Source organism: Pituophis catenifer, unplaced genomic scaffold (genome assembly GCF_029215685.1).
Source record: "Pituophis catenifer annectens isolate HBS135680 unplaced genomic scaffold, rPitCat1.0.hap2 SCAF_2, whole genome shotgun sequence".
Lineage (NCBI taxonomy): Eukaryota > Metazoa > Chordata > Lepidosauria > Squamata > Colubridae > Pituophis > Pituophis catenifer.
The window spans coordinates 209,998,877-210,024,583 of record NW_027256882.1 but is presented as its reverse complement, the minus strand read 5'-3'; the positions used below and the strand labels follow the sequence as shown (position 1 = coordinate 210,024,583).

General features: G+C 41.1%; 1 protein-coding gene across 2 annotated transcripts; it reads left to right on the top strand.

Annotated features, from left to right (window-relative positions):
• Window positions 1-831: 831 nt before the first annotated feature.
• LOC139313156 (thioredoxin) lies at window positions 832-25,535 on the top strand. 2 transcript variants are annotated; one of them, XM_070938571.1, is made up of 5 exons: window positions 832-1,139; window positions 15,248-15,352; window positions 19,502-19,561; window positions 23,336-23,401; window positions 25,335-25,535. In XM_070938571.1, exons 1-5 carry the CDS (start codon window positions 843-845, stop codon window positions 25,395-25,397), a joined length of 591 nt encoding a protein of 196 aa, XP_070794672.1. In that variant the 5' UTR covers window positions 832-842; the 3' UTR covers window positions 25,398-25,535. The 2 variants fall into 2 exon arrangements, with proteins under 2 accessions (XP_070794672.1, XP_070794673.1); XM_070938572.1 differs by lacking the exon at window positions 832-1,139 and having other exon boundaries at window positions 15,224-15,352.
• The last annotated feature ends 172 nt before the right edge of the window (window positions 25,536-25,707 follow it).

Sequence of the window (25,707 nt, the reverse complement as noted above, 5' to 3'; positions counted from 1 at the left end):
AGCTCTGCGGCTGCTATTCAATCTGTGAGCTTAAAAGCCATTTGAAGTAAAAAAAATAATATATATATTTTTTTAAAAAAACCGGATTTCTGAATTCACTATAATGCTGCTCTGCAGGGCTACACCGCTGGAAAGCCTGCAACTTGTACCTTCTGTAGTTTTAACATTTTTAATGGAGTTTTAAAATAAAATAAGATGCAAAATACGAAAGTAAATCGGAAAACGGTGGGGAGGAAGAGGGGGAAGAGAAGTGAGGGAGGATAAGGGGGAAAAAAGGAAAAGGAGAAAAAAAAAAACCCATTTCTCCTTGTGTGTAGTCCACCTCCCCCTGCCATACTCCAGCTTCTTGCTGGAAGTTTCAGGCTAGCAAAAGGCTTCCCCGCCCTGATTTCGTGTGGGGAAAAAAAATGAATACTGGAAGGCGTCGAGCTCCAAATACGGTCGAAGTCGGTTTGCCATTTAGCCCCCGGGCAGCCTGGCCCAAGCGTCCAAAAGGATGGCAACTATGACCATCTGCAAGCCCATTTACGTCCCAAGAAACTAACTCCCGGGGAAGCAAAGCTCACTGAGCGGAAGGCATTTTTAAAGGAGGAAGCCCAAAATCCCGTTGTCTGGCCAAAACTGGAAGAGGCAACCGAGGCGTCCCGCTTGGGAACAAGACCTCTTTAGCCCCGCATCGAAAGCTACATTTTTTTTTTTTTTGGCCAAGCGTGGAACGGCGGGAGGAGGAGGAAGAGGGGTGTGTGAAGGAAGTCATGTGCGCCTGCGCAAATCGCCTCCGCCCAGCGGCCTGCGCCTGCGCAGAACGTTTCCCTGGCCTGGCGTCCGCACTACATAAGAAGATGCAGGAAGGCGGCGCTAATGAGAGCCAGTCTGCAGCCATTAAAGAGAAGAAGGAGGAGGAAGAGGGAGAGGCGGCCGCACCACCACCACCACCACCACCAGTAGCACCACCGCTAGTAGAAGCAGCAGAGGCGGCGCCAGAAAAAGCGGCAGCAGCAGCAGCAGAAGCAGCGGCGGCGCCAGAGCCAGAGCCGGAGCCAGAGGCGGCGGCAGAGGGAGAGGCAGAGGCGGACGAGGACAGCGTTACAAGCGAGCAATCGGAGGCTGCCACGATGGTGAAGATCGTAGGGGACCTGGTAAGGGAGGAGAAGGCTTCATTCGTTGACTACAGTAGGCCTCGTGGTGGACGGAGGGGAGAAGGACCCCTGTTGGATAACGCGCAGAGCAGGATAGCTCTGCGCCTCCGGAGCGCTTCTCCGACCCCCACCCCCACCCCGTCGGAGGCGCTTCGCGCGGGGAGGTGGCTGCAGCCTTAACCACGTTGGCTTTAGGAGGACAGGCTTTTTGGGGAAGCCCTAACCCTCCAGATGCCTGGAAGCGACCACCATGCCCTTTCAATCAAGGCTAGAACTGGAAAGGGGACCTTGGGAGGTCTTCTAGTCCAACCCCTCCCTACCTCCAGCAGGAGAGCCTGTACTGTACCATTTCAGGCAGGTGGCTGGTCCAGCCTTTTCTTTAAAAAAAACCCCAAAAAACCATATGGAAGCGCCTAACCATTTCTGAAGGCGAGCCGTTCCAACTGGTTGGGTCTCACTTTTAGGACATTTTTTTCTCCTTCGTTCCAGGTTGCTTTCTCTCCTTGGTTAGTTCCCTACCCGTTTGCTTCTTGTCTTGCCCGTTCTGGGGCTTTGGGGGAAAATGGGTGGTGGGAATTGCTGGAGCCCGGAGTCCCAACAAGGTTGGGCAGGGCGCGCCTCTTCCAGGCTTCTCTGCTCCTTCTCGAAAATTTGCCCTGGAGGCGCCTTCTGTGGACTCGGCGTCTGGGCTGAGCGCCAGGCAAAAGGGGACTTCTTCCACCGGGCCGGATTTGACCGAGCTTTGCTTTTCCCCGACTTTGTTCCCCTTGGTGGCTCGGCTCCTTGGGGCCCCTTGTCCGGGTTGAAAAGAAAAAAAAAAAATCAGCGGCGGCGTCTGCGCCTTTGGGGCTGCCGTTCATTCTGATCGCTTTTTTTGGCTTATGCGAGACCTGGAGAGCGGCATAGAGCGGGCAGGCTGGTTTAGCCAGAAACGACTCGCTCTTCTCGGCCTTTCGATGTTTATTTTTCTTTTTTTTTAAAAAAAAAATACCATGGGATTTTCCTTCCCTCTTTCAAAATGCAATGTTGTGAACATGTCGGAAGGCCCACCTGAAATAAATAAGGCTTTTTTTTTTTTAATTTGATTTATATGCCGCCCTTCTCCGAAGACTCAGGGCGGCTTACAATGTGCTCAGCAATAGCCTTCATCCTTTTGTATATTTATACAAAGTCAGCTTATTGCCCCCACAAACTGGGTCCTCATTTCACCTACCTTAGAAAGGATGGAAGGCTGAGTCAACCTTGAGCCTTGGCGAGATTCGAACCCTGCAGTAATTGCAGGCAGCTGGTCTTAAGCAGCTTAATAACAGGATGCCTTAAACCCTTGTACTACCAAGGCTCTTAAACCTTGATGAGGTGCAAGGAGGGCAGCTTTATAAATGGCCCAATCGGGAGATCTCAGAAATTCGTATTTTATAATTGGTTTTGAAGCAACGGTAAAAACGCCTTATCAGAGCCACATGATGTGTGTGTATGTATATATATATATGTGTATGTAGATTTTCCCCGCTTTTTTCCCCATTAAGGTTGTCAATCAGGCAATTGTTACCCAACTGCCTGATTGAAACCATCCTTTCTTGCAACAGACTTTCTAGCCTACCCAGTGCTCAGGAAGACAGATAAGGGAAATTGCAAGAGAAAGGTTGCAAATTGTTATAGTCAGAAATAAATGGAACCTCTACTGATCTATAGGGGATCTCTTTGCTCATTGGTCACTTGGAGATTTTCTTTTTCTGACTGTCTATATCTGGTTGGAAACCCTTTGGCTGTTCAGAAGTTACTGACCTGCAACTCTTGCTACCCTTGTCCACTGAAGTTGAAATTCAGTGACTTTCTGTAGGCTGCAGGTTCCTTATCCCTGTACTTAAAAAATCCCCCCCCACACTTACTTGTCTTAATATAAACCTGGCTTGCAAAGTAAGATGGACTCCATTATAGAAGAACTGGGTGTGCCTTTGGAAGACTTGAAAAGACTAGGTTGGGGAAATGGGTTAGGTTTTCCAAGAGAAAAATCTGTGTGGACATTAAGAGTCTACACCAACTTGATACATCATCGGTCTGGCTTGTTTGGGCTTAGTTTGTTGTCTCTTGCAAGTTTGTAGCCTCTCCTGGAAGCAAAGAAACCATGTAAGGTACTGCTGATTGACAGGATTGCCATGTTAAACTTGAATCATCAGAGGAAGCAGATTTTCAGTACAATACTTGACTAATACTGAATATGTGTTTGTCTGCTTTCCTGATAACTGACACACCTAGGTACTTTTGCAAACTAGGAAATCACTTTTGATAGCATGACTTGAATTTTAATTAGTTGGTGATCTACTTTGATTATTAATCTGGCAGCTATGTCTTATGTATTATGATAATACACACCTTAGAAACAGAAAACATAGAAATCATTTTTTCTTTGTCTCTACCCATATTCTTCCTGTTGCTTCTCTTTTCCTATCCCTCTTGCTACCCTGAAATCTTAAAATCTAGTAGTGTGGCCATCTTTTGGATTTAATTTTATTCACCGGGACACAAAATTTACTACGACCTGCTTTTCGTTTTCCTATCCCACTAATCTGTGGGATTGCCTGGCCAGTTTTTGAGAATGAATCATATTGTCATGAGAAACTTTTACATGCTGTAAGGGTTGCTGACTAATGGAGTAGTGTTGAAGGATTAGGGCAATGAGAGTTGGAGTTGAAAGGGAATGGGAGAAGATTAACTTTCCACAATCTGATTTTCTCATAGGAAAATTTGTTTTACTGATTCAAATGCCTCCAACACAGTTTTGTTAATGTCAACAACATTGCTTTATTTCTTGATCTCAGGCAGGAATTTTTCTAGTGCTATTTGGAAATATCCTACATCAAACCTGCAAGCATCAGCATTGTGTTCTGCCAGTGCACTAGTCCATGAGTTTTTAATTATCTTTTCAAACAGCATGGTCAAGAGCATAAGGTTGAGAAAAGCTGACCAAGGCATTTTCTCTTGCACTCTTCTTCAAAAATGATTCTTATGAAATATTTTAGGGATACCAGCATTTATAGCTCCATCTAATGAAGAAGGATTAATGAATCAAGTAAACTGATAAGATCACCTGAGATGACAGTAGAAGCAGGATGTTTTTGGCTTGTGGTTTTGCATTAAGCTTTCTGTAATACATGGTGATTTAGGAATACATGCTAAATATGTGGCATCCTACAGTATTGAAATGTTGGTAAGAATTCAGCCAAAAACCAAGATCTGCTGCTTTCCTTAATCTGATGGTTTTTTCTCTTGATCTTTAGCCTAATTTTTTTTCTCCTGAAAAATATTGCTATTTGATTTATTCTCATAACTAATGAATTGTTCTCCTTGGCATTTTGAATAAATTAAATCTCTTGGAATTTGCAGTCTTTGTTTGCTATATAGTCAGATTAAATATATAAAAGCAGTCAAAAATGGATGTCTTAGAGAAGAGCAATCCTGAGAAAATTTGCACAAAGTACTACCGTATCAGAACTTCTTTTTGTTTTATAAACTGAAACAAGATTTGCAGGAGACATCCTGTTGGATTAGATTTTCAGTGTCCCTCTATTTTGATGCAGCATTCAAGTTAACCCTTTCTGCTGTATAATGTATTATTACTACATTTTTTATGTAACATGAAATGGCATCATTTCTTGTTCCTATCAGCTTTCAAATATGTTTGCCATACAGAGTCTGAAAGATTAGAGTGGGATAAAAGCTGATAGGTCTGTGCTGTTTGTCCATCTATCTTCCCACTGCAATTTCTGGCTTCCTCAAATATTAAGTGTGCCCCAAGAATCAAATGATGACCCATCTCTGACATTTAGGAATACTAGTTTGAGAAGGGTGAACTAATGGAGCTATACTTCTGTTGTATTTGATGGCTACAACTTTTTGAATTCCTGTTGCAGCTAAATTCTAGGAATTACACATCCAACACATGAGGCAACACATGCCTTCATCTGGAGGGCATCAGGTTGGGAAAAGCTTCAAATTAAGCTTCCAATAAGCTAAAATTTGCTGGGTGTTCCTTCCCCTTCCTGTAAGATTATTATTCTGAGTGTCTTATAAATTAGAATCAGCCTAGTTACTACATTAATAATTATGCTGCACCTCCTTTCTCCTGGCTTGTTTAATGATCAGAATGGCTTGTAATTTGGGGACCAAGCTTTTATAATTATAAATTTCTAGGTGTTCCCATTAGACAAACTGAAGTTGCTAATTGAAACACGGTCCAGTCCTTTGAAGGGCAGAACAAGAGTTTCTGGAAATGGTTGAGCAATTTAGCCAACAATGTGGCTAAATTTGATGGAATTCCCCAGATTGGGTGCGGCAGCACAGATGGTCAACACATTTGACTTCTCTACTGTTATGAGTAGAGGGAAATGCCTCCTGTTAACCACAGGTGAGATACAAAGGGAGTTTGTAGAATAGAAATTCTCAGAACCAGAGTGATTTGCCAGATTGCATGAGGGAAAGTATGGTACTGCTAGCTGACCAAGGACCCAGAAAAGATAACAGGAAATGTCCATGCTGGATATACTCTGCATCAGGAAATTCAGCTGTTGAATTTAAAAGTGAACGTCTTATTCAAGCAGTTTGATGGTTTGGAAGATCTATGAAGTTGGCCAGTCCAGGTAAAGAGGTTTCAAATATGGTATTGGTCCCCTTGGTCAGGTGTTTCTGGAAATCAACTGTTCTGTCACAGATGCACAGTGTAACATAAGAAATCAGGAGTGATTGCCTTAATCACTCATTGGTTAAGAAGGGAGAAAGATTGGCAGCCACATGTGGTTCTAAGAACAGTTCTCCAATTCTTCCTCATTGCCTTTCCTGGCAGCTGGGAATTCTCTTTGAACAATATCATACTGGCTGGGGAATTCTGGGAATTGAAGTCCACCTCCATTTTAAAGTTCCCAAGGTTGCAAAATACTGATCTAGAAGGCTACAGTTCCACCACTTTTCCATTACAACAATGAATTTTTGTTTATTTAGTCAAATCTGATTCAGTTCCTGGATACTGAGACTCTTTCCATGTAATAGGGCAAGGCAGTTTCTGCTTTGATTTTGGACCACAAACTTGCCTACTTTAAGAAATAATGTCTAGGTCATTACACCATGGTCTGAAATGCTCTACCCCATATGTTGATCGGGGAATGTGTTGCAGCCCTCATCTAGGTATCCCCAGTCCTGGGTGAGAAAAGAGGAAGCTACAAGCCCCAGTGCTAAGTATGCCTTCTTCTACACAATTGTTACAATAGTGTATCTTGGACATGGTTACATTTTTTTTCCATGCAGGTTGAGAAGACTTGTTGTTAGTGTTGCTGACTTTTATAGCTGTATCCTTGTGTCTGCAGTTTATAAGGCAAAAAGCCTTATAAACTGCAGAGACAAGGATACAGCTATAAAAGTCAGCTTTGCATTATCATTTTGAAATGGGTATTCTCGAAACTTCTTAATAAGGGAATTAATATTTGATGCAGATACATAATGTTCAGCCAGCAACAAATGGCAGATGCCAGGGTGTACTTCAGCTAAAATTTAATAACCCTTAATGGGAAAGTTGGCTGGGAAGACGATGTTTCCAGCCCTAAATATTCTTTTTGTGTTTAATATGCAAAAGTGATACAGCCGTCCTGTAAGCTTCTTTTTTCTTCTTCCATATTGTACTGCATTTGTTCTGTTCTTCACCTTACGAATGACCCATTTTAATTGGGTGTCACAAAACTTGGGTTGTAGAAAAAATGACTCATTTTTTCAGATGTTGATCTGAACTGTAAAGTCAGGCAGTGGTGTCAGTCTATAGAGACCATTAGCCGTCCGATCTAAGACAATATTTGCAAGTGGAAAAAAGCTGAAGGAAGGTCTTAATTTGTATGCTTATGTCTTGTTTTTTTGGCTCAGGCCACAATTGAGGGCAACTTCTTGAATTCTCTCGTGTCATTTCTTGTGAATGAGGAAGCTCTAAGTCAATTGGTAAACAAACTTTCCAAATCCGCTTTGGTTATTTGTCATGTTCATAATTCTTAGTCTAAATACACACCCCATCATTCATGTATGCCACTACAGGTAGTCCTTGACTTATGACCATAATTGAGGCCAAACTTTCTGTTGCTAAGTGAGACATTTGCTAAGTGAGTTTTGCCCCATTTTACGACCTTCCTTGCCACAGTTGTTAAGTGAATCCCTACAGTTGTTAAGTTAGTAACCCAGTTATTAAGTGAATCCGACTCCCCCATTGACTTTGCTTGTCGAAGGTCACAAAAGGGGGATCACATGACCCCAGGGCACTGCAACCGTCATAAATTTGAGTCAGTTGCCAAGTGTCTGACCTTTGATCACATGACCATGGAGGTGCTGCAACGGTTGTAAGTGTGAAAATGGTCATAAATCACTTTTTTCATTGCCGTAATGGTCACTAAATGAACTGTTGTAAGTTGAGGACTACCTGTATCTGGTCTTAAGCATTGAGATCCTGTGCTCTCAACTGCGGGGAGAGTGGTATCACAAAGTTTGACCTAGTTTGGGAGCCAGTTCCTATTTTTCCCCCTACTGCATGGATCTTTTTATACTCTGAAGTCCAGTAAGGATATTTTTAAAAAGCAAATGAGAAGTAGCAAGAAATATATTATTCATTTACCATAAAACCAGTTCATGATCCTCATGGTATTTTTTTTTTCAAGCACAAGCTGAAAATGAGCAAGGTAGCACGTTAAAATGTTTCGCATTCTTTCTTCTTAACAGTCCAGTTATACTGGCCAGCAATCCTGCTGATTCAGGTTAGAAGCGAATTGAATGCTTTTGGCTTCTACCTAGCACTATGCTAGAGAAATAACAGCATGATGCCAGAAATCTGGAAATAGATACTCTTATTAAGCATTCATCTGAAAACTAGAAGTATCTGCGGCAAACTGTCAGGCCCGTTGCAAAGGTGTATTGGCTGCAATATGGTAAATGGAATAGAAAATGGATTTCAGATTAATCCAAAAGCATTGCAACTAATATCGGTGCTCCTTTTAAGATGGCCTATAGCAGTGATGGCTAACCTTTTTGCCATCGCGTGCCAAAAGCAGGATGAGTGCGGGATGATCACGCGTGTGCGTGCCCACACCATAATTCTATGTGCCCTGCCCCCATACATGCACGCATCACCCCCCGTGCTCCGCCCGCTTTTGGCATGTGATGGCACTGTGGGCCCAGTAGGCCTGTTTTTTCGCCCTCCCCAGGCTTCAGAGGCTTTCTAGGAGCCTGGGGAGGGCGAAAACAGCCTTCCCCACCCCCCTGGAGGCCCTCCGGAGGCCAGAAACAGCCCGTTTGCCAACTTCTGCTGGGCCCAGAAGGCCCAAAAATCAGCTAGCCAGCGCACACATACGTGCTGGAACTGAGCTAGGGCAACGCTTATGTGCCCACCAATATGGCTCTGCGTGCCACCTGTGGCACGCGTGCCATAGGTTCGCCATCACGGGCCTATAGTTTGCTAATACATCAAACTAAGTCATGGTTTACTTCAGCACAGTCTAATGAGCTGAGGTTCCTGCAACATCTGAAGCCAAAATCAAGAGTACATTATAGCTTTAACCTGACATAAAACTCTGGCCACCACAGGTACCCCTGATATGAGTGACACTGAGCAGGCCATGCTCACTCTGGCCACCCCCACCCCCTGAGGCAATAACACAACCCTGACACCCCTGCTATAGATTATGTTACAAGTAGTTCTCGTTTACCAACTATTCATTCAATGATTGTTCAAAGTTAGGATGGCACAAGAAAAGGGAGACTTATGACCGTTCTTTGAAGTTGTAGCCATTGCGGTGTTCCTGCAGCCATATGATTGTGATTTGGGCACTTGGCAACCGATGCATGTTTACAGTAGGTGCAGCGTGTTGTGGTTACATGATCACAGCAAGCTCCCAACAAGCAAAGGCAAAGCTGGCAGGAAGCCACAAACTGCAGTCATGTGACATTGCACTTAATCCTGGGTGATTTGCCAACAACCACAACCAGAACTGTTGTCATAAGTCAGTTCGGTCATGTGATGTTTTGCTTTATGATGGCATCACTTAGCAATGGACTTGCCAGTCCAAATTAAGCAAAGACCATCTGTATATACAATATAAGTCAGTAGATATACTAAGTATAGGTTGAATTATTCTCCTCAAGATACTACAAAAAGGACCTTGTTATCCTTTGAATGTGATAAGCTTGCAAATGATCTTCAGGATAGATGATGAGCTGTAGTGTCTATGGCAGGGGTATCAAACTCAAGGCCCATGGGCCGGATTCGTGCGGTACCACTGCTAGCAAAAATGGGGCACAGGCAGGATCCAGGACACGGTCCAGGCCCAAAACAGGGCCTCCGGAGTTGCCCAGGAGGCTTTCCAGGCCCAAAACGGGGCTCTGGAGTCATCAGGAGGTCTTCCAGGCCCAAAACAGGGCCTCTAGAGTATTGCAGGAGGCCGTCCTTGACTCAGAAGGTTATAAAAGAGAGGAAAAGTAAAATATTTAACCTTTCAGGCTTGCAGGATTCTGCTACTAGCCTATGTCAATAATTTATAGTTCTAGTCTTCCTATGGAGTCAGTTTCTTGATCTGGTCTCTCTCATAAGGTAATCAAGTAGATCAAGTAAGTATTAAAAAACCAAAATCACAGAAACATACGCCTCCCTATTTTTATAAGTTTATAAAACCATGTCTGCGGAAGTGTGGTGACACCCACCATGGCCACACCCACCATGGCCATGCCCATCCCTCCCCCCCACACTCCCGGCCCTCCCAGGTCAAACCCAATCCTGATGTGGCCCTCAATGAAATTGAGTTTGACACCCCTGGTCTATGGAGATGGAAGGGACAAACTTTTCAGTTGCAAAAGGCTTTTCAGTGGGCTGCATGGTATGACAGTTACGTTATAAATACTCAACCAAATGATTGATTGCTGGGCCAGTTTTGTTTACTATTTCCCAGCCATGGGAGAGGCAGCTGCCTTTGGGAGGCTGAGATAAGTGGGGAGGAAGAACAGCTGGGGCCTGTTCCAGTTGCACATATGCGCAAAGCTGTTAGGAGAGGAGAACAACTGAGGACAAGGAGTCGGCTTGGGAAGCAGGGCACATGTGGACGCTGAATGGCCCCTCCCTGGCTGGTGGAGAAATAGAAGGAAAGGGGAGTGGTGGTGGTTGTAGGAGACAACTGTTCAGATTTCGGAAGATTTGGTTCATTGTGTTTCATGCTTCAGAGACTGCTTGCCAGAACTTAATTTACAGCTTTGCGGTTGGAAGCTCCGGGCCTGGCAATTATCTCAAGGAACTGATAAGGTCTGTTACTGCAGTCAACTCTTTTAAGGATTATTGCCTGGACTTTTAGGTGTGTGAATGCCATTAATTCACAGAAGATAAATAGAGGGTTTTTTTCCGGACAAGGAGTCTGTTTCTTGTTTCTGCTAAGACTGGGTCAGAACAAACTGGCCGTAATGCATGTAGAAACTAGCTTTCTACATGTAGTCCTTGCTTATCAACTGCTCACTCAACAACCAAAGTTACCACGATGCTTAAAAAAAAGTCAACTTACAACTAGTCCCCAAAATTGCACCCGTTGCAGTGTCCCCGAAGTCATTTGGCAACTTTGTTACAGCCACAATGTCTTGTGGTCACTCATGATGATTGACATTTGCAAACTTTGCTGCCAGCTTCTGATAGGCAATGCCAATGGGGAAGTTGGCAGTAAGTCACAAGTTGTGGTCACATGATGTCATCCATACCAAACCAGAATGGTTTGCTGAATGACTGCAACAAAAAACCATGTTGTAAGTCAGGCACAATCGCAAGATGTCTTGGTTTATGACAGCGTTCCTTAGTGATGGTGTTTCTAGTCCCAATTGTGGATATGAAGTGAGGACTAATGTATATTATACTGATGGTGCCAATAGAAACCTTCAGTGTTTGGCAATTGGCGTACAGGATAATAAGACCAAGAACAGACACAGAAGACCAAAAACCAGCCCAAGCAACTGCTGCTTCTTCCTCAATGAATATGACTTAGATCAAACTAAAATTTTCACATTTGCTAGTGAAAATATTTTCACTAGCATTGATCAGCTGAATAGTTGATTTCAAAGAAAGAAGAAGAAATAGTTGTTAAGCCACTAACCTGGATAGCGTAGATAAATCCAACAATGGCTTATTTGTGCCCCTGCTGATCAACTGGCTGCTTGCATGACTTGAAATGGCAGACTTTCCTTCATTACAATCTTTCCTTTTTGCCGAGGCCTAAATAATTCGAGAAAACAAAATCTTGCCAACTCTGCTCTGTGGGGACGCAGCTAGGGAACGATCCACAAGGTGATAGTAATATATTAACTTAAAAGCATGTGGGAAAGCATATGAAATGCAAAGTGTTAGCCCTTTGGAATGCAGCCACAAACATTGGTTCATCCTTGAATGTGACTCGAAAGTTACATCTTGATTTTCAGGCAGATAAAATAGGAAAACTTGTATGCTGGTTCTCTGACTGGGCTGTATTAATTAAGCTTCATCCAGTTGCTGATTCTACGGGGAGACTATTAAGTTAACCAACCCCAGCACTAACATAATTTTAATTGTTGTTAATAACTGCAACTTAAAAGAGTGGTTCTTTCAGCTTTCTAAAGGACCTGGGGGGACAGGATCGGGGGTGGGTGGGCCCTTTTAAGAGCCTTTTAGAATTTACAAGATAAGACTCAAAATAAAGAAGGTGGGTCAGTTCCAAAAAAGTAAAGCAAGGTGGGAAAGACTCTGAAATGTGATGTGTTCATTCTAAGATTGAGAGCCAGCTTGGCCTAGTGGTTAAGGCATCAGGTTAGAAAGCAGGAGACCATCTTACCACCATGAAAGCCAGCTGGGTGATTTTGAGCCAGTCACTCTCTCTTAGCCCAACCCACCTCACAGGGTTGTTTTTTGTGGGGAAAATAGGAGGAAGAAGGTGTGTTGGCGGAATATAAACAAATATAAACAAATGGAGGCGATGGCACAGTTGAGCTAAACATGCCTCAACATGAATTTTAATCAGATTTCTTATTAATTGGGTGTTCTTTGGGTGTTGGGTGTTCTTTGCCTCCTGGCAAAGAAGAGCATGGATAGTTGGAACTTCAGACACTCCCAATAACCCAGTGCAGAGATTGACAGAAGGAAGAAAGTGGGAAAAGAGCAAGGACTTCACTGTTCTGGACCTGAACCAAAGGTGGACAGCAGAATCCGGAAGAGTGCCCACTGGCTAAACTGACTACTATAGTGCCCAGAATGTTTAGTCAGATTAATTTGATGGGCAGGTTTAATCTGGAAAAGCTGGTATGTGCATCCAAGAAATTTGAGAGAACATTCTGAAGACTTCCTTTCTTGAGAAGCGAAGAAAAAGAAAGGAATTGGCTTGTTTGCTGAAGTCTTAAGTTTAGGAACAAGAGTCCAACATTTTGGGGCACTCAACTATTGTGCACAACTTTCTGTTCCAGTGGGGAGGGGGATGAAGTGGGGATTTCAGCGGCTCTTGCTGTTTGGTTACATTTGTCAGAGATTCCCCCCCCCCATTTCCTTTTGAATCATTCTGTATTTTTTCCCCTTCCTCTATGTGTCTTTCAGATTTACAGGCTGTTTCTTCTATCCCCAAACTCTCAGACTCCAGAACTAATCCCTGGAGTAATTTCTTTCCATTTTTATCTGCTTCATATGGACAGTGTTTAGAATACAGAACGACCGAGTTGGATGGGATCTTGGAGGTCTTCCAGTCCAATCCTAAGCTTAATCAGGAGACCCTATATCATTCCGCACAGACAGCTGTGTAATCTCTTCTTAAAAACCTCCAGTGATGGAGCACCCACAACTTCCGGAGGCAAGATCAATTGTTCTCGTTCCCAGGAAATTTCTCCTTAACTCTATGTTGGATCTCTTTAATGAGCTTCCACCCATTACTTCTTGTCCGGCCCTCAGGTGCTTTGATGAATAGATCAACCCCCTCTTCTCTGTGACAGCCTCTCAAATATTGCAAGACTGCTGTCATCATTAACATTTATAATGTTATTCTTATTTCCTAAGAGAAATCCATATGATTTCCATATGACAAGATATGACTTACAACCATTTTTGAGCTCAGAAGTTGAAACCTACGGTAATTTAAATCTGAGGTGTCTCTGATTTGTAGAATAATTCCTGTCACCTTTTCTTTCATTTTGTCCAGTAACTGCAGTGGGCTTAATCTAAAGAAATTGGGCACTTAACCTTACCTGACCTGTTTTTTCCCCCCACAAGTTTGTGGTTTAGGAATATGTTGGATAAACCTAGAGCTTTGGGTTGATTTACCCCAGGGGTGTCAAACTCACGTTGTCATGGCAGTGTCACATGACGTATCGGGACTTTTTCCCCCTTCGCTAAACTGGGTGTGGGCGTGGCCAGCACGTGACACATCTGGCCTGCGGGCCGCGAGTTTGACAGCCCTGGTTTACACCATGGTTCAGATAATTTGGGTTTGCAATAATATGTGAGGCTGCCTTTGAAGTTTCCTAGAACCTACAGCTGGTACAGAGCAGTCTGCATGATGCCAGGGGAAATCAGTCTTTTACACCTGTGTTGTAGGTCCTCTGCATATTGCCTGTTGGCTTCAGGTACCATTCAAAGGATTGGTTTTGACATTTGAAGCCCTTAAAAGAGTTGTCTGCCACATACCGGCAAAGACACCTTTTCAAGTTAGAACTGACTTCTTGAGTATGATCGTTGCAGATGAAATGCTGTGGATTCCTATTTAATGAGAAGTGAGGTTTGTGGGGGCCAGTACCAAAAAGCACCTTTTCCTGGAATTTAGATCAGCAGCTACCTTGGATCTTTTTTTGTTTTTTTTTTGAAAGGCAGGCAAGATGAAACTATTTTAAAGTAGTTAAAGTTACTCTTTGCTGATAGACGGTCTTTGATGATTAAAATAATAGCGGAAATACAATTTTATTGTGTTTTTATTTTTTCAAGGGCCATTGTTTTTGTGTATTTATGATGGTAAACTGCCAGGAATATTTGGATTCTGACAGTACATAGATATCACAAATAAATAGTTAAAACAATTGGAATATTTTTATCTTTTGGACTATTAAATTTTCATAGATTATAAAACTTGAACCAATGCATATGCTCCAATTATGGCAAGCATATTTAACCTACCATTTTCTAACACTCCCTGCCAGAAAAAAAAAGTCCCTTTTTTGGAATCTTTACAGATAATTCTCAATTTACAACTATTCATTTACTGTTCGAAGTTACAACAGTCCAGAAAAAAGTGCTGTGTGACTGTTTTTCAGACTTATGACACTTTCAGCATCCCCATGATCACATGATCAAAATTCAGATACTTGGCAACTGACTCATATTTATGATGGTTGCAGTGTCCCAGGGTCATATGATCACCTTTTCACAAGCAAAGTCAATGGGGAAGGCAGATTTGCTTAACAACGTTACTAACTTAACCACTGCAGTTAAGTTGTTAACTTAATAACTATGTCAATAAAAGATTGTGTAATAAGGTAAAACTCACTCAACTGTCTCGCTTAACAACAGAAAGTTGGGGCTCAGTTGTGGTCGTAAGTCAAGAAATACTTGTACTTCATGGTGTTTTTCTAAAAAAAATATGTTGACAGTGTTGTGATTGGAAGGTGAGATAGAAAGTCTCCCTGCAGTTTTGAAACCACTGAAGAAGGTAATCCCAAATGCAATTTAGGAAAGATGTAATTCAGGGGTGTCAAACTCATGGCCCACGGGGTGCTTAGATCTGGCCCGCGGGGCCACCCTGGAAACAGCGAAAGACCGGCATGCAGCCGTCCCAAGCCCGTTTTCACTGGCGGAAGGTTGCAGGAGGCCATCCCAGCCGAAAACTAAGATTGGGAGCCCGTTTTCACTGGCAGAGCACTTGCGCCACCACAGGCACTCCTGACACGAGTGACGTCAAGATAGCCACGCCCTCCCCTGGTCATGCCCCCCACAATGTAAAATACAACCCTGATGCGGCCCTCAATGAAATTGAGTTTTGACACTCCTGATGTAATGTGTTGGGTGTAAGGAAGTATTTTATTGCTTCTATAAAATGGTCTTGACTCTTTTTTCCCAGACTGAATTCCGAGCTGAATTGACAAATGCTGGGACCAAGCTCATAGTCGTTGACTTCTCCGCCACATGGTGTGGGCCGTGTAAAATGATCAAGCCTTTCTTCCATGTAAGTAATTTGGATTCCTTCAACATTTTGTTTAATAAAGCATGAGGGAGAGCAGGATGTTGTAGATGGGGATTCCTTAGAAACCAAGGTTACCTGAAAGAGATGCGTAAGAATTCTTGAACCTAGAGGGGTTGAAATATTTATGTGCCTCTGCTCATCCTCATCTTGTGAAAAGGGGGTTGTTGTCTTTTCCAAGCTGTCAGTAACAACAGCATTGATATATAGAAACAATGGCATGTTTCAGTCAACAGAAAAAATTTACTTTATGTTTGGTTTTGTTTGTCAGGCTCACATGCCATTCCAATCATGATTTTTCCTTAATTCAGATTAAAACCATCACCACCATCATCATCATTGGATCCTGTGCTATTACTATCTTATTAATGTTCTACTAAAGGCCCTTGGAATGATGCCAAAGATGCTGCGGATGACCAAAACCGCTGGAAAACACTTCCTGCCCAATGTCCTCTGCACAGATTAAAACAATATTATAGCAATAAAAGTTAAATCAGTAAAATATAATTTCCAGAGTAATGCTGCAGCTTTATTAGGACCTGATCAAAGGATATAAAAGTGTGTACAAGTTTCAGATGTTTCAGTACTCTTCAAGTACTGAAAATGTTAACCAAAACCAATAATGGGGAAGGAACACTCTCTTACAAAAATTAGACCACATGTTACATTGCAACAGTCTTGTGACAGTGTTATAATTAAATTATGATACAAACCACAGACCGGAAGGCTGAATGCTTTTTCTTAGCTATGTATGGGGGGCAGGCTTATTATACAAAATATGCATTTATGTGTTAACCTTAATATTTACAAGTTATCTACTTATGCATGACTAATAATATAAGTGACCATGTTAGATCTGTAAATGAGAAATGACAATACTTAATGAGGTTATAATAGCTCATCTCTTAGGTAAAGACAACAAATCTAAATGCTGCATCAATCAACCTTTTCCAGTAAAGGCAACCAGATATAATTATTTTATTCTTTTAACCATGGTCAAAGAAGCCAATCTTATATACACTTTCCTGAGTGTATATAAGTGTTAAAAAACTTTCCTGAGTTTTTTAAATTATTCTTTAACCCCTTCAAAAAAAGTCTCAGAGGTAGTCTGCTGAGCATTTGTGCTTCAAAGTGAAAAATCTTTAGCAGATTTCTTTTGTATCAATAAGTAAAATATATCCTTTTGTTTGTCACTTTTTTAAAAAGTCCTTCCAAATCTTAGCAGAGCTCTCTTGTATATGCAGAAGAGAAAAAAAAATATCCAAATCAATAACCTCATTTAATATTTGTTCATCTTTAGACAATAAGTCATCCATCAGATCCATTTGCATTATATTTAAATCCCTCTTCAAATTAATTTCATAGATGTCCATTGCAACTCGTTTTTGTTTTATAAATTCATTAGAGCATGGCCTTTTCAATTTTATCAAGGATTGTATCAGTTCTGTCCAAATGCTTGGCTGGGAGGTATTCAAAAATTTGCGCTAAGGACTTCTGTTCCATTTTTTTTATTCCCTTGCTGTAGTGTCCAAAATTCAAGCATCCTTATCATAAAAAAAAAACCAAAAAACCCTTAAGCAATCTCCATTTTCCCATGAGAAAATATTTTCTAAATAATTCAGAAGTATAATTCTGAATCCTCTGGCCCCTTAATCCATTGTTAAGTTTCCAAAATCCGTATACTAATCATCCTTTTTCTACATAGTCCAAAAGAATTCATGTAATTTTAAAAAATTTACATCAAACTTGTACCATCTTTTAAGGAGATGGAAACTCATTTGATGAATACAGTATATCTTCAATATAAAAAAGTAATAATAATAATAATGATAATGATAATGATAATGATAATGATATAAGGCTTAGTTGAGCCTAATGTCCATAAAGGCTGTTTGGCGAGTGTGTGCGTGATATAATCCTGATTTCTAGCCATTCTGCTCATAAGGCGGCAAAAAAAAAGTCATTTTCCAAGGACTACTCATGAGGATAGCCTGTCCAGTGTCATATAGATGCTTTTGACTCTCTCTCCTTTGTTCTGGAGAAATTATGGCTCATATCCAACATCAAGCCACGATTCCCTTTGCAAAATCTGTCTTGCCAGCTACAAAAGCCAACAAGACATCAACTCTGCCATGCTGCTCGCAGAAAGTCAGCCACAGTTCTTAAGGACTGGGAATTCTGCTTCTTTTTACCAGGGCTTTTGTGTCTGTTTACAATTAGCTGTATATTATCCTCCCCTCTCCAGCCCTTATACTTCAGTTGGCCCTGCTGTAATTAAATTAGCTTTGTGGTTGTTCCTTTATATGAGTTGTTTTTGTTTTGTTTTGTTTCTCAGGTCTTATCAGTGTGTAGGAGGGTTGCTCCTACAATTAACTTGCGGTTGGCTGGCTGTAGCAGTCTGCATCTTTGGGAGCTGTGAGGCTCTGCTACTCCTTATTCAGCTGTGGTAGCTTAAGTGTCTCCAGACCCACCTCATCCAAACTTGGCTGCTTCTTTAGTTCTCCAACTTAATTTCTTTTCTCTCTTCTACAACTTCCACATCTTCAGAGTTTTTGTTTTTGTTTCATTTCCCTACAGTTCAAAGTGTGGTCCTTTATTTTCTTAAAGTCCGAGGGACACAAAACCATGAGAAAGGAAAACATACAGCAACTTTTGAGTTTTTTCTTCCAGGGGTCTGTAAATTAAAGTCAGTCTCAGAATAGAGATTATAGATTTGATTATTTATTTTAGGCAATGTCCTCTGAATCAAATACGATAAAGCACACAGAAAGCAAGAGTTAAGACTAACCAGTCCCACAAGTTTTAAAAGCATTAGAGCTAAAGGGATACGTCCATTGAAATATGTTTATAATAAGGTGGGGATTGTGGAAAAAAATGTAAACAGTATTGCAGCATCTGCAATCCTGATTTTTCTGGCCCCATCGAAGGTAAAAGCTGTTTGGGTTGTTGATCTTAGCTGCTGCAATAATCTTGAATGACAGCATTCCTTGTCTGGGACACAACCCAATTCTGAACTGCAGTCTGTTTCCTTTCAAAAATGAACAAATCTAATAACAATAGGCCATGTATTCATAAGAGCTGGCAGAATTATTATAATTCCTTTTGGTTACACTCTTGGAGACATGGAGTGGTAGTTTATGGCTAATCCAGTTATTTGATGTAACAGTAGGGGAAAAAATTGGGCTTTTTAGTGTATGAAAGCTATAATAGGAAGCAACTTAAGTTTCTCCTATTCCGTCCTGGGAATCTCACCTTCTATCTTTTGCTCACTGGGCAGAATCCTGTTCATTTCACTAGGCAAAAAGGCAAAGAGAGTTTGGCCTCGGAGTGAAGTTTATCTTCTAACATGGACATCCTTCAAAATTGCATGTCGTCTCACTTATTGCGTCTTGGCAGTTTTCATCTAATCATAACAGATATTGCTGTAGGAACCTATAAATCAAATCAAATCAATCAGCCAGTCAATAAAGTAAATAAATAACGCATCCTTAATGTGCTCCTCAGTCTCCTTAGCACTGTGCTAATTCAAGCACACAAAAAGATGCTAGGTACCCAGCCCTATTTCTCTTGGGCTTTAAGCCTGGGGGAGAAAAATGCATTGCAGGCTATTTAATTCGGCATCAACAAGAGCTTTCATCCCACCATGTGTTTATTGTTTTAGGGTAATTGGTCTCCATAGTCTTTGCTGCTTTAATTAATGAAAGGATAAGGCTCTCTTTATTTGTCTTCAGCAAATAAGATGGGTCATTCTCCCCCCCTCCCAAATTTGTCAGGTAGGTTGTTTTTCTCCAAAATGGTGGGTGTAGATAGGTTCAGAATTCCTTTAAAAACTTGCCTCTAGGTTTGAGGTTTTGTCTACTTGTTCCCAATACTTGACGATCTCTTTCACACCCTGATTATGGGTAGAAATGGATACTTTCTCCTAAAGTGGAAATGCATAGTATGGCTAACGGTAAAATATGTCGGATTAGACGTTCAGGAAGATCTAGCAAAGCCCAGATATATATATTAACCAATTGTGGTTTTAAATTTAAGCTCCACATGCCTAATAAGGAATAAGAGTATTAATTGCTATTTGAGATCAGCAAGCATATTTTTGTGTTCAACAGTTTCTTTTCTTTTCTTTCATTACAGAGCATGGTTGAAAAATATCCAGATGTAGTCTTCATTGAAATTGATGTAGATGAAGCTCAGGTAAGTTCTAGAGTAGCACTCCCAACTTTGGACAAAGGCAATGCAATATATTCTCATAAAATCCTTGGATTTGTATAACTTGTAGTTATGTAAGGCTGAGGAACTTAGCTTTTGGGTGGTGAGAAAGTTCTTTATTTTTTTATAGCACAAAGTGAACTTATTGTAATTTGGGTGTGGAGGAATGTATATGCAGTTAATTTAAAATGGCTTCAAAGCAGTTTTAAAAATGTGCAGACTTCAGATAGTTTTCTATGTAAATAGTGTTGATGAAACATAAAAGAGTTTTGGTTCTCTTTTTCAATTCGGTGGTGAAGTACATGGAAACACTGAGGAGAACAATCTCTAATAGCAGAAGATCTATAGTATGGGTAGAGAACCTGTGACCTGTCAGAATTTGTGACCTAAAATTATCATTGATCAGGCTAGTTGAGACTTCTAGGGTCTGAAATTTTGTTACATCTGGAAGATGCTGTAAGTTTAGTTGCACTTGCATAGATTCTGTACTCTACAGAAAACATAGATGACCTCTAGATATAATAAACGGTTCACATGTTGCTCCTAAGTGCCCATCAGAAAGTTGCATTTTTCTTCCAAATATGCAGCTCATACAAAAACACAACACAAAAATTAATAAGGTAGGGCATAGCAAAGGATATGGAAATACAAAGGCAGTGCAAGCACTAAGCAAGGATGGAATGGAGTCCTGCTAAAAGGTGGATGTACTAACTTCACAGTCTTCACTTGGTGTAAGTTTCAGAACTGCAGAATAATAGCAATAGCACTTTACTTAGAGAGGTGTTTTGCAGCCCTCTCTAAGAGGTTTACAGAGTCAACATATTACCCCCAACAATCTGGGTCCTCATTTTACTGACCTGGGAAGAATGGAAGGCTGAGTCAATCTTGAGCTGGTCAGGATCGAATTCCAGGCTGTGGGCAGTGTTGGCCTGCAATTCTGCATTCTAACCACTGCACCACCACAGCTCTACAGTACAGGTACAATCTTCCATTCAGTGACCATTCAAAGTTGATAGAATGGTAGTTATGAATAATCCTTGCAGTTCCAGCCCACCCAAGCACCCCTGCAGATGATCACAATCTGGGCGCTTGGCAAGTAGCTCAAATTTAACAATTATAGCACCTTACAATTATATGATCACCACTTATAGCCTTCCCTGATGGCTTCCCCCAAAAATCAATGGGGAAGCCAGCAGAAAAGGCTGCAAGTGACTAGGATAAGTCCCTCCCATCCATTCTACCCTGACCATTTTGGGGAACGCCAAAATTGTGCCACGCCAATCATACACTCTGCCTAGCCCACATCAAACCTCTCATGCACCTTCCCCAGTCTTTCTCACATACCCTTCCCAATTCAGCCCCAGGCACCACTCAGCAGTAGCCACTTAACCTGCCTGCCGTCCTGGGACTTGCAACTTCCTGCCAGTTTCCCCACTGTCGTCATTGTGGGAAGCCATCTGGAAGTTGCCTTGCCTAACAACCATGGGATTCAGTTAACAACGATAACGGGGACCGAAGGGATTGCCATTTCTAAGTGATGTGGCCATGCTGTTCGACTGCTTCATTTAGCGATGGAATTTTGATCTAAACTAATTGACATCATAAATTGAGGAAAACCAGTGAATGTTTAAAACCAGTGAATGCAGCAGCTTAGTAGCAAATACAACATGTATTTTTAATAGTTTGCTCTAAAAACTTGAAATATGGCTCCTCTTTCAAAACCCAGAAACCAAGCCCATTTGTTTCACTATCTACTCTAACTAGTTCAAGTATCAGGCGTTCAAACAAAGACTTAGGTGCCATAGATTAAGTGCTGAAATATTACATATACTATAAATACATGTAATATGCGGTATAGCCACTCCCTTTGAAAGGAAGGTCTGGGTGAAATTGCTTTCTGAATTGTGCAGATACAAGCCAGAACTTTAGACAACTTTCATCAAATTTTGTTGAACAAGTCAAGACTCAACAGTGCATTGAGCCATTCAGGATGGATCCACATAACATACTAAGCCAAAACTGAACATACTATAGTTTAGCATGTAGGCTTCATATATTTGCCTACCGTACATAAACTGCATTGGGAAGTCTGATATTAAATCAGTAACATATTTTGTTGATCGAATTATTATCTTGTCAAACAAGTTAATTTAGAAATGTGGCATGTGAAACAAATTTTTCCCAAGTGTGCCTTTTTATATAAATGAATCCGACTCACTTGAAATAAAAGTACAACTTAGTTTTTGATCTCTCAATAGTGAGATATTTGGCAGTGATTAAGATGTGCAAGATGAAGTATGGCTTTGCCCTAAGTATAAGGCAGAGTGCTAATTAAACTTGTTTTACTTAGTTTGAAAGCAAGAAGGGCCATCAGAAGTAATAAGCTTTTATTAGCTTGATGAGTAAACAGTACTGTCTAAGCTTAAAATTACACATAATAGAGTCTGCAATTGGCCTTTAACAAAGCCCTTAACATGCGTAGATGACATCTAAATTAACTGCTGGAGTAGAGAAAGCTATGTTTGCTTCCCTCAGGTGGAGTGAAAATGGATGGGAATGTTTTTTTTAGTAAACAAAAAAAAAAAAAGGGAGTGTTGACACATTACATGACAATTTGTAATTCATCCTGAAATGCTGAAATTGCAGCATTCCTTTCACCATAAAGGACGTTCTCAGACTGCTAGGCTAGGAAATCAGACTGTTAGCCTAGGAAATCTTACTAGGGAGCTCTGTGAGTTGTAGTTTGGTCAATGCTGTCAGAATAACGTAAAGTCCACAAGCCTATTCTGATAAGGAGTTTACTAGAAAATGTGGCCTGAGACTTCACAAGATTCTTGCCATTTTCCAATTATACATAAGACAAATTATAGAAATATAAGGCAGGTAAAAGAATGCTTTGGAAGTATATGATAAGAGGAATTCTGATAGGTATTCAGAGGCTTACAGGTAGGTGGGTGTAGTATTCTTACAGCAGATGGTCATAACCTTCAGATATCCAGGACTATAATTTCCATAAGTCTTATTCGTATTGTCAATGGTTAAGAATTCTAAGTGTGATGTTGTATATGCTGATAGCAGCAAGAATACTTTATGCACAAAAACAGACGAATGGCTGCAAAAGTTGATGGAGTAAGCAGAGAAGGCCAAACTGACTGCTTTACTTAGAGAAAAGAATACAATTAACTTTTTTTTTTCTACTTGGAAACCACTTCTGGACTTTGTGCTTGTGGTGGAAAAAAGTTGGATTTTGCCAATTAGATAGGTCTGATGTTATAGAAATGGCTAGTATATATTAGTATATAAAAGTAAACAGTTGAGATATTGTGTTATCTTATTATACCAAAAGGAATCAGAAGATGCCATTTTTTTCTTTTTCCCTCTGTCCTGAATTTTTTTCTCTTCCCCTTTTCCCTCCTTATCTTTATTTTTCTTCATATGTTTTGTATTTTATAGTTTGATAAACTAATAAAATTTGTTACCTGGAAAGAATTCTATCTCTTTTGTGATATCTGGAAGCTACCAGGTTTCTTATCTCACTAGAGCCTGTTTCACTTTTCTTCGCCTCAGAGATACTCAAGAGGAAAGTGTCCACCTGTGATTCATTTTGATACATATTTTTGTCTTTTCATCTCTGCAAGGCACCAATACTGCATTTTGTCTTAGTTGCAGTGTGTGAATGACAGAAAGGGAAAGATTCTGGGGCACAAAGAATTCTGCTCATGTCAGACTGATTGGAGTAACCTTTTTCATCTCTTCTAGGATGTGGCCTCACACTGTGATGTGAAGTGCATGCCAACATTCCAGTTCTACAAAAATAATGAAAAGGTATTTGCTCTCAGATTTCCGGCAAAACATGCGTTGAGTGTGAATGTTACTTGCAGAGGGATCCAAATGCATTCTCGCCTTTAAAAGATTTAGTCTGAAATCTGGCACGTGGGTACATTAATCCTGTCCAAGCTTCCACGCTTATAGGTAGTCCTCAATTTACAACAGTGTGTTCGTTCTAAGTTACAACGGCACTGCAAATAGAGACCTAAAGACCATTTTTCAGGCTTATGACCGTTGCAGCATCCCCATGGTCATGTGATTTACATTCGGCTGCTTGGCAACTGATTCACATTTATGACGGTTGCAGTGTCCCAGAGTCACGTAACCTTCTTTTGTGACCTTCTGACAAGCAAAGTCAATGGGGAAAACAGATTCCCTTAGCAACTATGTTACTCATTTAACAACTTCAGTGATTCGTTTAACAAATGTGGCAAGAAAAGTCATAAAATGGGACAAAACTCACTTAACAAATTTGTCACTTAGCACTATATATATTTGGGCTCCATTGTAGTCTTAAATTGAGGACTACCTGTACTTTGTTCCCCATGAGTTCTAGATGAGCTTTAAATATTGAGTAAGAGGTATTCTTTTGTGTATAATACTAATATAGTATCTTTAAACAGGCTTGTGAATTAGGCCACAAAATCCAGTAACCTTGGGTTTGGGGAACCAAGATCGAAATACTGTATTTTTCAGAGAATAAGACACACCTTAGTTTTGGGGGAGGAAAATAGGAAAAAAAAAATTCTACCTACCAGGTATTCATCTGGCTACCATCCTTAGCCTGACCAGCTTCAGCTAGGTGGCTCAGTGGCAGCCTGACTATGTGGCTTAGTGGCTAAGATGCTGAGCTTGTCAGTCAGAAAGGTCGGCAGTTCGGCGGTTCAAATCCCTAGTATAGGTCTCTTGTGTGAACGGGGTTGGACTAGATGACCTTCAAGGTCCCTTCCAACTCTGTTATTGTTATACTGTTACTAGTTCGCTCACTGGTTTTGAGGTTGGAGCTGGTTAGGGCTAAAAAACAGCTTCTAAAGCACAGCTGATCGTTGGAGGGAGCACCAGTGACTAAAGCAGGTGAAACGCGGAAGGGGTATGAGAAGGTAGCAGCTGTTCCAGGTAGCCATTTTGGGCACCGCGCATTATGGTTTCAGTCTCCATACACATCACGTTTTTGGGCGGTGATCAGTGGCAATGTGCTTTGGTGATCCCCGCAGCCTTGAAGGGCTCTCAAACGGAGCATTTGGAGGCTGAAAACGCAACAAACGGAGCCCAAAACCACAAGCCATTGTCAGTGGCAATCTCTGCAGCCAGGAAGAGGACGCACAGAGGTCGAAGGGTGGGGGCCGGAAGGTGGGTGGGGCTACATTTGAAGTATAAGATGCACCCAAATTTTCAGCCTCTTTTAGAAGGGAAAAAGGTGCATCTTATACTCTGAAAAATACGGTATATGCTACCATCCTCTTGCCGCCCCCCCCCCCCCCCAGTAGGACTTAGAAAGAGTTACTTTTCCAAAGCAGCTGGAGTTCTCTGGAACACCCTTTCCCTCTGGAATCTCAGAGCACTCATCTCTTAGCCTTTCAGAAAGCTATAAAGAATTGGTTTCTCCCCAAGTGTTGGGATATGGTAAGGTTGAAGTCTGAGGATTGAGGTGTTAGATGGTGTGGTGAATGATGGTTGAAAGCAGATTTGGGGTTTTGTTATTGTGAGCTTTTCAGAGTTGTCTTTTATAGGTTGGGTGACCATAAGCCTCTTAAGTACTGTATACTTTAGAAAATTATATTCTTCATGGTAAACTGTTTGAGGAAGGAAATTGTTAAGCAGTGTTCACTTCCTTGATGATCAGCTTAATCATTTAATGTTGACAATGTCTGTTAACAGAGGGACGACTCTTCAAGTAAAAAGCCTTAAACTTGAACTATCTATATTTCAGGTGCATGAATTTTCCGGAGCAAATAAAGAAAAGCTGGAAGAAGCCATTAAGAAGCATATGTAACCAAAGGTTCTTAATTCACGACTGACTGTTAAATTATAGCCTTTTCTACATAACACACTGATCAAGTTAGAATATGTATTCAGATACACATTGACCCTTCCAGTCTGTAAATGAAGAATAATAAAAAAATAGATAAAAGGTTCTGTGTCTTGCTTGAATTCGTGCCAAATCAACTTACCTGAGTAAGGAATCTTGCTTCCATATCTTGTCTGCCTTCAAGAGCTTGTGACTGTCTGGGTGAGTGGGTTGTGTGCATACGTATTGTATGCATTATAGATAAATATTATACATATATGCCATATATTGGCAC